This window comes from Dendrobium catenatum, unplaced genomic scaffold (assembly GCF_001605985.2).
Source record: "Dendrobium catenatum unplaced genomic scaffold, ASM160598v2 fragScaff_scaffold_651, whole genome shotgun sequence".
Taxonomy (NCBI): domain Eukaryota; kingdom Viridiplantae; phylum Streptophyta; class Magnoliopsida; order Asparagales; family Orchidaceae; genus Dendrobium; species Dendrobium catenatum.
This window is the reverse complement of record NW_021319113.1, coordinates 839,160-852,502: the sequence shown is the minus strand read 5'-3', so window position 1 is coordinate 852,502 and position 13,343 is coordinate 839,160. Positions and strand designations below refer to the sequence as shown.

At 34.0% G+C, this 13,343-nt stretch overlaps 1 protein-coding gene across 2 annotated transcripts in view; it reads right to left on the bottom strand.

The window, feature by feature from the left end:
• Positions 1 to 3,958: 3,958 nt before the first annotated feature.
• LOC110115523 (1-phosphatidylinositol-3-phosphate 5-kinase FAB1B) overlaps positions 3,959 to 13,343 on the bottom strand; it is a 30,471-nt gene continuing 21,086 nt past the window's right edge. For both annotated transcript variants that reach the window (XM_020848784.2, XM_020848785.2), the window contains exons 7-12: positions 12,964 to 13,295; positions 12,714 to 12,837; positions 12,466 to 12,630; positions 10,839 to 12,356; positions 5,440 to 5,706; positions 3,959 to 4,590 (exon numbers count right to left, since the gene is read on the bottom strand). In XM_020848784.2, the coding sequence (XP_020704443.1) occupies positions 4,264 to 4,590; positions 5,440 to 5,706; positions 10,839 to 12,356; positions 12,466 to 12,630; positions 12,714 to 12,837; positions 12,964 to 13,295 (2,733 nt within the window). In that variant the 3' untranslated portion in view covers positions 3,959 to 4,263. The remainder of the gene's footprint in view (positions 4,591 to 5,439; positions 5,707 to 10,838; positions 12,357 to 12,465; positions 12,631 to 12,713; positions 12,838 to 12,963; positions 13,296 to 13,343) is intronic.

Sequence of the window (13,343 nt, the reverse complement as noted above, 5' to 3'; positions counted from 1 at the left end):
AAAAAAATCCTTAGAATTATATGGAAAGAAGAAAGAAGAAAGGGGGAATGGCGAATGATGAGATGTTGGAGATCTGGAAAGGAGCAGAGAGGATCGAATCGATATTCCAATGGCGTGCGCGTGTAAGTGCAAGTGCGCGCGCGTGCGCCATCATATATCAAACACGATGGGATGTTGGAGACCGCAAACGCATGCAGCTTATTTAAAAGCTCGAAAGCCAGCTTCCCAACTTCCTCTTCTTAGCTGTAAACAAGCTGTAGTCTGGATGTTCCCGTCTTACCAAACATCATCATGGCTAATTGGTCTCTCAGCCACTTATGCTTCGTCATTTTTCTCTCTATGTTTTTTTAGGGTTTAGTACTGATTCGATTTGGGTATATATATGTCTATTGAGTTTTATGATTGGGTGATGACTAAGTTTATTTTAGTATTTGTTATAAAAATATTTATAGAAAATGGAAATTAAATAAAATGCTAAAATGTAAAGGAGAAAATTATAAAAATGTAGGTGTTATAGTCTTTTTTCAGGTAGCTTTCTGAATTTTTTTTTAAAAGAAAAATTTTAGTACAAAATTAATATTTAAAAAAACAAAAAAAATTGCTTTAGAAAATAATAAGTAAAATGTTCTAAATGAAATTATAATCTTAAAAGATTAATGGAGAGAATGATGTTTTGTCCCTCATATTTACCCTATTTATAATTGGTATAATCTCAAATGAAATATATGATAATAATACTTAATTATATTATAGTATCCCTACTAAAAGTGTTCTTAAATTTTGGCTTCATTTGAGATATATTTTTTATTGATTTCTAAAGCAACTTTTAAGTACAAAATTTTAATTTTAAAAAATTGTATTATAAAAATTATTTGAAGTAGTAAGAAAGTCGTTCCGAGCAAATTCTTAGGCTTTATTTAGGACAGGTTTCTTATTGCTTATTAAAGCGGCTTTCTAGTACAACAAGTTTAATTTTTGTACTAAAAAATAACTTTATGAAATAGGAAGAAAGCTATCGCAAACAAAGCCTTAGTCTCTACGTTAGGTTCATAGTGAAGCAAAACAGTAAAAAGCTCGACAAATCAGGCTTAAAATTTGTTTAGGATGATTGGTATCTATTTGTCAAAGTAGTTATGGTATTGTTATGATGTAAGAAAATTATCTTAAAATTAGTGTAATTATCATAGTTTTTTATTTAAAAAAGTTAAATAATATTTTTTACACCTTCTACACTAATATCTAATTATAAAAAAATTATTTCTCATTATAGAAATTTTTTATAAGAAAAACTTTTAGCAAAACATAAATATGACGACAAGTCTCTAAAGTGAGGCAATGAAACCTCAAAAAAAGCTCTAGCATTATGAAGAAGAATGCCAAATGATATTTACAATATATTACAAAGTTTCTAATTATTGCTCTTGAAATAAATAATATTCATTTTAATCTTTCTACTATTTATTTATAGTTTAAGAATATTTATTAGTATAATATTTATAAAAAAAGTAAATTTTCAATTTGTTTGATTTTTAAAAAAGTACTCATACTAATAATTAAAATTACAATCAATAAGTTAATTAATATTTAATACTTTAAAAATTGAATCAAATCAATTTAATTTTTAAATTTTATTCAGATAAACACATATCCCTATTTTCCACCATTAGCAAGGCTGCTTGCTCTTCTTCATGGATTTGGAATGATTTGGGCCTTTAGTGCACTTGCATTTTGGGCTTATATGTGGGCCTAAATAGGTGAGCATTGTACAAAGAGATCGGCATGCATACATCCTATATATGATGATTTTATCTATAAGATATTTTAACTTAGATTAATATTTTATAATCAAAGCAATAACAAAGATTTGAGATCATAGGCTCATAGCAATAGTGAACAACCACCCAAAAAGTTATGTTAGTAACACAACATTTACTGTTTTATAAAACAGCTTTTTAATAAAAAAAAAATTTAGAATTTAATTTTTTTTAATTAAATTATTATTTTAGAAAACAGTAAGAAAATTGTCCCAAATAAAATCTTAAAAATTAGTCGAATCAATTCACCATCGACCAGAAGTTTTTGTTGCCTATTCTTTAAATTTAGGCATTGTTTGAGACAATTTTCATTATTTTTAAAACAATTTTTTAGTTTATTTAAAAAAAAACAAAAAATAATGGCAAAAATTTTTCCCAAATAAAGCATAATTGTTTAGCGTTCATTAGATTGCATTCACGATAATGATAAGTATTTCCATCGCATTTATGTAGTTTTTATGGCCGACCAGTGATCCATACGAATAACATATACTGTATACTGGATGCGTTATCTTTGCCATATATTTAGGGGTCATAATAATATATATTTATTATTAGGAATATTCTTTTTTTTTTATTTTATTATATTCTATGATTACGAAATCAGCGATCAAAGCACTGGTATTTAGAGACAAATTACTTTTTCTGCCTTACTAATCGTCTTAATTTGTCTTTCGTTTTAATGATTTTTGGATATGATTAAATTTTCATTATACTAATACATTTATTGTAAAATCAAAATCCAAAATAGTTAGCAAATGATCAGTCAACCTAGTAGGAAAATAACCGGCTAAGAGCATTTCCAACCGAACACCAAATGTGCGTATGACATTGTTCGATCGCTCCAGCCGAATGCCAAATCTTCCGCCATTTACTTGCAGGTGAACAGTGCGCTGCCAATATTGACATTGCACTGTTCACATACGCTATTTTGCTCTCTCAACCGAAAAAACGCAGGAAAGGGAGAATGATCGTTACCTTCGCAAAAGCACTTAAAATGGAGTTCGACTGGAACAGCACCACGACATTTTGTTGGAATTTTGCTGTATTTTACCGTGAAAAATAAAGTTCTCCGTCGGAGATGCCCTAAGGCTATAAAGAGGACAATGGATGAAAGATGAGCTGGCAAAGCTGTCGTGTGCAATGACCAAAGTTTGGCACTGCCCAAACTTCGGCAAAATAGTTTACTAAGAGATTTTTTTGTTAATTTAGGTGAATTTAAACATTGATTTCTTCGCTAAACATCAACAACAATAATAACCTATCATTGAGGGTCCATTTGAGGCAGCTGTAATTTTTTCTTGAAGATGGTTGAAAATCTGATGTGCTGAAAATTTTTCAAAAGATACTGTAGAATTTACTTCCTAGCGCAATTTTTTTTAATAACCAAAAAAAAAAAAGTAGCATATGGAATTGTAATTGAAATTTGAAGAACAAAGCACCAAAAAAATTTATTCCAAACGAAATCTAAATTAGCATTAAAATTTTTCAGAGAAAAAATGTGTTTCCGAGAAAAAAAAAAGTTTTCTATTCCATACAGCACCGGCTTACGGAAGAAACAGGCGGAAGTTCTGCCCCTGTACGCACGATCGGATCACCCCGGCATGAGTGAGCTATTTAGGAAGGATTTTTTAGGGAATTAGGAGAGAGATTTCAAAGTAGGGATTGTTTAGTGATTTCTTTTTGAATTGTACGTATTAAATAATTTGATTTTCTGGGGTTATGGCATCTTGAATTTGGCTGAAATTTGAGATCTCTTAGGCTTAGCTTTTTTTTTGGCTCTAGCGGCATCTAGAGATTTGAGAGAGATACATTCTCTCGAATTGAGGATTGACTGTATCTTCATATTGTGTTGCCGTATATTTGATTATTATAATAAACTATTATTTTTTCTTATTTTCATTAGAGTTTGGAATAATTTTCTCACTATTTTTCCAAAATTGATTGGATGTTTCCTATAAAAAATCCTCCAAATTCAACTAGCAGGAAGCATAAGAATCTAGCACAAAATATGATGGAATAGAAAACTAAAAAGTTCCCCATTCCAAACAAACAAACAATTTGAATTAACTCATAAATATTTTTTAATCAATCGAATCCATTGACTGCTACTGATAATCACTTTTGCAAAAAGGAAACTAATGAAAAAAAAAAAAAAATAGCTTTCATCAGAAACAAATCCTCTACATGAACTACACATTCTACATGACAAGCTAACCCTTTTATGCTTCCAATGCCATCTAATCTACACCAGCCTAATGCCACATGTTTTCCCACTACAGCTCTGATTTCATATAAGACGCTTACAGTGTCTGTTTATCAAATAATTACTGGATATATTCTTAACAAGTGATGCTGTGTACACAAAATACAGTTTTTCCTAATATGAACTATTAAGACAGGTGGGAAATTTCCCTACTTATTAAAGAATAATATACAAAAGAACAACTTATGATTCGAGGGAAGCACTTACCTGATTGGCTTCAGAGAGGTCAGAATGCGACTTGCTGGTGATTATAGATGGTGGTGACCACTGATCTGGTACCACAAGAAAATAAGCAGACATGGCTTTCCTGAAGCGCTTCTTGTACTGTTCTGGTGAAATGACAGTAGGAGAGACATTTTTGGGCCCACCGAGTATACCTGAAGCTTTAACCCATGTTTCCAGGTGTTTGTCCCAAGTATACTGTCGCATGAAATCAATTATTCCCAGAATAAGTTCATGGTTGTCTTCATCAACCCCCACCAGAAGAGAATAATCCATTACGTCAATGGACTGCAATAGCATTAAGAGAATGATCATAATTATCATAGAAGATTAAACTGTGCAGTTTTTTAAAAAAACTGAATATATGGAGTGTAATTTTAGTAGCAATAGACCTAGTGAGGGGATTGTGACTTTGGGCGATCAAGTCATTAATAAGAGTACACGTTTTAGATATTTTGGATCTATTGTTTAGAGTGTTGGTCAAATAGATGGGAATATTATTGGCAGAATTCCAGTTGGATGGTTGAAGTGGAAGAATGCATCGGGTTTGTTGTGAGATAGAAAAGTCTCTCTCAAACTAAAGGGAAAATTCTATAAGATGGTGGTGAGGCCTGCAATGCTTTATGGTGTTGAATGTTGGCCATTAAAAGAGAAGCATAATACTAAGTTAAGTGTTGTAGAGATGAGGATGCTTAGGTGGATGGGTGACTTTACCCTTAGAGATAGGATATGAAATGAGCATATATGTGAAAAGGTTGGAGTAGCTCCAGTGGAAGATAAGATTAGAGAGAGTCGCATTAGATGGTTTGACCACATTAAACGGAGGCCTTCTGATGAACTGGTTAGGAAAGTTGAGGTATTAGATTTGACTTATGTTAAGAAAGGTAGCGGTAGACCTAAAAAGAACTGGTTAGAAAATATTAGAAATGATCTTTCTTTATTAGATTTAAATGAGAATTTGACTTTTAACATGACACAATGGAGAAAAAGAATTCATGTAGCGGACCCCACGTAGTGGGACAAAGGCTTGATGTTGATGTTGTCGTTGTATTATAAAGCTTTATGTAAATAAGAACAGGCAAAGCATTACATGTAAACTGTTGATTAGATTGAAAAAAATAAAGACGGAAAACTTACAGCAAGAAAAGATGTATCATTCCAGACAGCTCTTTCCAATAACCTCTTTGCTTTATTTCCAACAAAAATAGGGGAGGTTGGCATTGCCTCAATTAAGTTCTGATCTAGGAGTACTTTGTTGTTGCCGTTAGAATCTGGATTGTAGCGTGATCGCGAAGATCCCTTTAGGTCATACAGCTTCGTTATATTTCGTCCAAACAGTAGGTTCTCCATAACAAGTACATCCATCCTCGATTCTTTTCCACCTTTTACTTGCTTAACTATAACCTATAAACAGTTTTATAAGCGAATAAAATTTCAGAGAATACAAAAAAAGGAGCTAAGATGACTTGGAAAATTTTTCAGCTAGGTTGAATGAATTCATGATTAGTTCAGGTAACGGTTTTGGGAAAAATTATTCTATACGGAAGCCGAATCCCGTCCAGATATCTAAGCCCGTGGCTCGGTACCACCTGGTACCACGGTATCGGGCCTCAGTACTGCTCAGTACCGCGGCTCGGTATCGCTGACGTGACTCATTCTGATTGATATCCGAATATAAAACTACGTTCGGCGTCCACACAAAATAGTTTCTCCCGTTTTGGGGGGTTAACCAAGTAGATCATATCATTAAAATAAATTCAAATCACGGGCCTCAATAAATGAAATATATTTAAGGAGTTAAGCAGGCAGACATTACATTTTTAAAGGAACAGCACAAATTAAACCACGAACACTATTACAGACACCACCAAAAGATTAGATACTTCAAGAGATTTATTTATAACAAACAAACTATAATTGCCTTTAACGTTCAACCAAGGTACAATCATAGACAAAATTAATGTAGTTCTTTGACCTTGTTACTATAATTAACGGTTTAGGTTAAACTAAAAAGAAAATACACGGCTACCATAAAAACAAGATCAAGATGCTCCTCAACTGCAAGGAAAGGTTAATATATATTTTTTTATTAAAACTGACCTAAATCATAAACTTAAGCTTTGAACAAATATGCCTTCATGCACCCCAAAGCCATAACAATTTCATCTCAACCACCTCGACCTTCAACCCACCGTTTTTGTTGTAGCCACAACCATCATAGCCATCCCTAGAAATCACTTGAAAGCCTCACACCACCACCTTCTCTAAATATTTTGGAGTATTATTCTCATATTTATGTTGATGACAAATATTTATGAAAGAAAAAGATGATTAAAATAAATGAAGAAACATATTAAGAGGCATTGAACTCCACAAGATAGACATGGGAGAGACCAATTTGTTCTAACAACGACTCAAATAAAGATCCTCTCAGTAATGATAGTGCAGATCATTTCTGAGTTTTTGCCAATTATGTCAATTTTTTTAAAAATTATATGTGATGAGTGAGGAATTGAGAAAGAACAGATTTGGAGTTGAACTTGATATTATAGAATACTTGTATGTAATTCCTATATTTTATATTATTTTACTCTTGTAATATTTGTATTCCAATTCTATTTCACGAAATTTATCAGTTGCCGCTTTACGCCTTGTGCAATTTTTTGTTTCATATATATGTTAATTTGTTACTTCATAATTCAATAAAAATTTAATATCATTATTTAACATATTATTTTAGTATTATATAAAAAATCACTTTTAACCTATATTATTACTTTACACAATTTTTTGATTTTGAGGCTTACGCCTCGCCTCACGAAAGAAAAATGACTCAATACCCAATTGCACAATTTTAAACATTGAGTAAAGTTAATCCAACCTTAGCTGACATCCCCTTTTCTCTCTCTTTGTCATCACAACTCCCATATACACGCTTGCTCATGCACATCATCACTTAGTTCTTACTACACATTATCACTCGATTCTCACAATGTTCATTATCATACCTAGTCACTATCTCACTCGTGGTGCATGTACTTGTGTTTACATTGCACACTCACTCACTCGCTACTACAATGTCAACACAGGTTGTTGCTACACTGCCCGCACATGTTGCTACACACCCACACATGCTCAATATCAAAATCAAGACTGCATTGCTTGCGCATGTTGTGCCCATGCAACAGGTATTTGCCTCTTGTCACATCTACAAATCTCAAGCATTATTGCACTGCATACTGCTCTACTCATAGATGCACCTGCTTGGCCTATGACTATGGTTGTCAAAAAAAAAGTTATATTTTGTGTTTGATTGTGTTGAACTCAATAATTAGCACGTGTCTGATTAATTTTTATAAGCTCATTTATTTAATCAGGCAAAACAAGAATAAAGCCTTCTTTTATATATATATCATGAACTCATGTTCAGTTCAATAAGTTACCAAGTCAAACACAAACAAAAAAGCTTGGCTCGTTTGTTTCACGACTCGAGCCGAACAACACTTGAGATTGCTCAAGCTCAACTTATTTACACTCCTACCTATGACCTCTCTCATCTTCCCCACTAGCAATAGCACCAACTAATGCTTTAGCCAATGCATGCAACTACCCTAACCTCGTTATGTCTCATTTGTCTGTCTCTCCTATTTTAGATCTTCTCTTCTCAACCTTCCTTATCTCTGTGATATGATTTCACATAATCTTTAAGCATATCTTATTAAAACGTCATGACCTCTTTATCTCTTCTTCTTGAGATGAAATCCTCCTCCAACATCAGTATCACCGTTAAATTTAAGGGTACCATCTATCTATTATAGTCAAGGGCTTTCCATTTGCTTACCGGGTCTCATAACAACTTCAAAATCTTGATGTGTCCCCACCAACTCACAAAGACACCATCAATTTTTTCTAAATAAAAAGCATATGATTATATTATCATTATTTGATTAATATCCTTGAATCATTTATTGGATTGATTGCAATGTTTCAGGACAACATAAAGAAAATGAGAGACTTCATTTGCTCCATCTACTTCTAGATAAACAATATTTTGTATGCCTTCACCGCATATTCTAAGATATTTTTTCTTCAACGACATGATTTGCCTCTCAAAGTATACTGCAATATCGGACAAGGAAATTGGGATGAGCTTCTCCAAATTAAGCCCTTTACCACAAATCCAACTATTTGGAAAAAATAGAATGAGAAATTAAATGATAGTCAACTCTACCATCTAAGTATTGTCACTTCTCCCTCTGGAGTTCTTTTGAGTCATTAAGCTTGCGCCTCCATGTCAGCAAGTGTCTAACCAATCCACCCTTATTACAAGACATCCCAGTAGTTGTGGTCATGATGAACAAACTATAGTTAATTGTGACCATGAGGATAAAGCTTTTTTCTTCTTTCTCTCATTGCAACCGCACTAATCATCCCTCGTAATGTTGTTAGGCTATATTTGATTATCCCTCCAATGCTTAGTATGCTTCTAGCTCCCAAGTTGGCACTTCCACCCTAAAAAATTCTTCTGGATTTTTCAATTTCTTTCAAGAGGATTATGATCACCTCATTCAACACTCAATTTATGTCCGAAGCTTGCCCTCTCTTTCACCTATTTATAAGTGGAGGTAGAGGCATAACGCTTCAAAAAATGTTATAAAAAAAAAATACATTAATTATCAAATTATAGCTTAATGAAAGCTTGCCATAAAAAAAAAAAAAAAAAAGATATGATACCTATGACTTTTAATTGTCTTGAATACATATTTGAGAGTCTATGCAATTTTGTTGGCCAACTTCACCTTCCTTAATCAAGTGTTGGTGAATAGCACTGTTGAACTATTTGAGCATATCTACCTAGTCGGCCTCTAGAGTCAAACAAAAAAATCAGTTATTCATAATGCTTAATCCTTGGTTGATTAGACGATGAGTTTGCCATAATGATGGTGACTTCTTTCAATTGATCTAGAAATTGGCAATGCTTAACCACTTGATTGGTTAAATTCAGTTTATTCATGTTGCTGACTTCTCATAATCGGCCTGGTTGACCTAAATACAATCTAAATGATTTTTATTGTTGATTGTAAAGTAACTAGCAAACCTGGCAAGAGCTATTACACAAGGACGATCAAAATAGAAGATTGATGAAGTTGGTGAGTGAGGACCATTCATTAAACCACTTCGATAACAAAGTTAGAGACAGAGAGATGCGAGAAGGGACAGAGAAGAGTAATTGAAGACTTATAGAGCGGAAAAAGGAAACCACATCTCACTCTGCACTCACCATGTTAACCTAGTCTGATGAACCTTATCTAAAAAAATAAAAAGCAAAAAATAAAACTAACAAAACAAAAACAAAAAAAAAGAGAAGCAAAGCAATAAAATATGTAATGAGTCTTGTCATATATATGAATTCATCAATGACTCCATAAAATACATAGATAAGCACGAAAAAACTAAATAGACATAATATTGGAAATAGAGCATTGCAATATCCTTAATAAATTTAGATTTTATGACAATAGAAAGTGATAATTAACACCGCCAAAAAATCTTGAACCAAGAATAAGTGGTAAATAACAATTACGATAGTTTATGCCAATGAAAAGTCTTGAACTAAGATTAAAAAACACACAAAATAAGATTTTTTTTTTGGGAAGTACATTATCCACAATCCAATATGCTCGTCAAAAAATTACCAAAATTCTTAACACAAACACTCATGTGAGGATTTCAGAGCCTTCTATCTCCCACTATCCTAAATAAGTCATCTAATCATTAAAGCATTCTCCTTTATCCTTGAAGACTAAATAAGTTGCATAAAATATATAAGAGTATTGATAGGAAGTGGATGTAGATTCCAAAAATCAGCGAGAAGAAATTGAAAAATCAGGAAGACGAACACACAAAAATATTTTTTATAGCAATAATTAGAAAAGAAAACAGCATGATACAATTGGATCTTCAATTGGATAGAAATATCCTGCTCTCCCAAACCCCTACCCGTCAGTCAGATCCCTCAAAACCTAAAGAAACTCCCTATTCAGCAAAATAACACCCATAAACTGAACCCTAGCATAAAAAAACTACTTCAAACAAACAATTACAAGAGCAAATTCCAAAACTACCCACTCCAACTCCCTCTACCCTCCTAGCCGCCCCCCTCCCAGTTTGAGCAAACAAATAGAAACCAACAAAGAAAACACTAAGCTATTTGGTATTTTCAACATGTGTGTTTTTAAGTTAATATAAAAGAAACACCAATCAAAAGTCATTTTCAATCTAAGTATTAGAATGCACGGAATATAAAATAATTTGAACCATGTGAAGGCTGTGCTGTGTCAAAACTTTGCATATAAAATTGTATATGTTTCAGCATAAGCTCGCGCATGCACCATCAAAATGTCAAATTGCATGTTTCAAATACTAATACAACCATTTTTCCAATGACAATTCACCATCTAAATCCAAGCAGATAATATAAAAATGCATAATTTAATAATGCCGGGAATAAACGAACATTTTCAACCCAGACTTACCTGATAGATTCCAAGAATCTTAGCCAAGCAAGTTGGACTTCCTGTAGCAATCGACTCTGAAAGATATTTGAAGTACTCTGGAGCAAATTTGATAAATGATTCCAGTTCTGTTTTTGTAACCTGCTTTACTATAAACCTGTCATCCAAGGATTTTGCAAAAAAGACATTACTCTTGCCACCTTGTGCCACCCATTTCTTGCAACGGCTGAGTGATCTTATGAAATCAAGTTCAGATGGACAGCAAGTTTTCCTCAAACTATCAAAATGTTTTGCATAATAACACGTTACAGTGTATTTGACTTTACCAAGGGATCCATCATCTGAAAAAGAAACTCTGGTATGCAATGCTTTACTAAATGCCAGTGGATCACCAATCAAGGAGCTTCTGCTTGCGGACTTGGGCAAAGAATTGAATTCAGTCGACCAACTATTTCTGACAGATTCAGAAGAAACATCATCTGCTAACTTAAAAGTTTGGACATTTCCAACATCAAAAAATGGCAAATGAGTCGAAGATTCTGCTCCATCTTTTGTTTTCTCGCAGGCCTCAGATAACTGAAAATGGTAATCAGTTGAAGCAAGCGCATAGGAAATGATACTGGTTGGTTCATCATCATAAATTAGAATGACAGTGTCATTGACTCCATTAGGAAGAAGTAATCGAGCTCCACCCTGGTGTTCCAATTCCCTAAAAGAAGAAACATGAACAGGACTGTAATCACGAAGGGAATCAAATTTACCCAAATTCTTATTCATCAGATTGTAGAAATTCAGAAATGGCAATTTAATCCAGTTTGAGAGATCTTTAGAATGTCCTTCTCTACTGTAGCTGTTTGAAAATTCACTGGGCTGCACTTCATCGGTCCCCATCTGTTCATCTGAACTGTCGGAGACTGTGACTGAAGAAGTCACTCCTACGAAACTTGGTGATTTCATCAAGCTACCCTCAAAAAGTTGAGATCTATTTTCACCTGTCCATTTCGCATGTAAGTTTCCTGACAAATCTTCCATAGCAGGAATTTGCCCATCGGAAAGAAACTTATCGGCAAGAACACTCGAATCAAGAGGATCAAATTTGTTATTTGATGTAATGCATGCAGAAGAAAGGATTTTGCACTCTTTACTTTGAATAGAGCCCTGATCAAAATCTCTTAATCGATGACTTGCATCAGTTTGACTGGTATTATCAAGAGATCCTTCATTATGGTCGAGCAAAGTTGTAGTCGCTTTAACAGAATCATATTTTATTGAATCCAAACTAGTAGAGCCTCGAAATAGTTTAGGAGCAATATTCAAATCAACTAGTTTTCCAATAGAACTAATCTTGTCCTTGCTCTTAGTCATGAGACCACTAACCACTTCATGATTGCTGTTCTCTGAACCAGAAGCAAATATTAGACGCTGATCCCACAGAAATGCCAGGAAAAGTAACTGCTTCCTTAGTTTATTTATCTCAAGAATATCCATCACTGGCTCCCCCTTTCTCACCCCATTTTTCGCCACTTTATGAAAATATTCCTGAAGAAAAAAACTTTAATGCAAAATGAGAAGTTGACTAAAAATGTGGAAGCAAGAAGATGACGAAGATGGCAGCAAAGTTGAAAGAAGAGGATTTTTGCTCACTGACCTCAAATTCTGCCTTCTCCTTTTTCAGCATTCCTTCAAAATCAACAATACTGCGTCTGCAGTCTGTATCATTACCACTAAGGGACCCTTTGTTTGGCCTCCTCTCAGCAAGTTGACAGAGAGCATTGATCACATCCCGGAATAAATGTTCAGCCTTGTCAGCAACCTGTGATCAGAATAGTATCATCAGCTCACTGTCTAAATAATCCAGAAAATTATTATAAAACGTTCATTAATTATCTAAAATACCTCATTCGCTTCTTTTTTAATCCAATCGTGTTGCTGGAAGCTGAAATCAAGTTTTGGAGGTGGTAGAAAAACAGAATGTAGATGGATTGGCGCATAGCGGAAACAAGCAACCATCCTTCCAAATCTGCTCAAATTACAAATACGCATATTCAGACTCAGAGGGATATCCATGCAGCATGCATGCACACAGAAAACAAGGGAAAAGTATAAAAGTGACTGCTGACACGAAAATAAAGCATAAAGAAGGTACCCATAAAAGCGCAGGCAATCCCTGTGTAGTGAATGACCACAGCTTGCCACTCTACTAGCAGCAGCATGATTTGAAAAGCTGAGTTCTAAGAACTTGCCAAAAGACAAACCCCAAGCAGCATCAGACATCACAACTCTTTTAGTAGCTGGAGGAAATCCACTAATTCGAGGACAGCAGAGGCACCTGTGCCACATCCAAATTTTACCGTCACGCTCACCAGGTAAAAGAAACCCTGAAAGCTTTCTAACAGATATTGTTAAGCTTCCTTGACGATGAGTGTAGCAATGGACATGAGCTTCTGATGGCATCTCACAGAAACGACATCGGTAACTCTGACAGAAGCAGTAGTCAGTTGGATGCTTAGCCGTTAGAGACTAGAT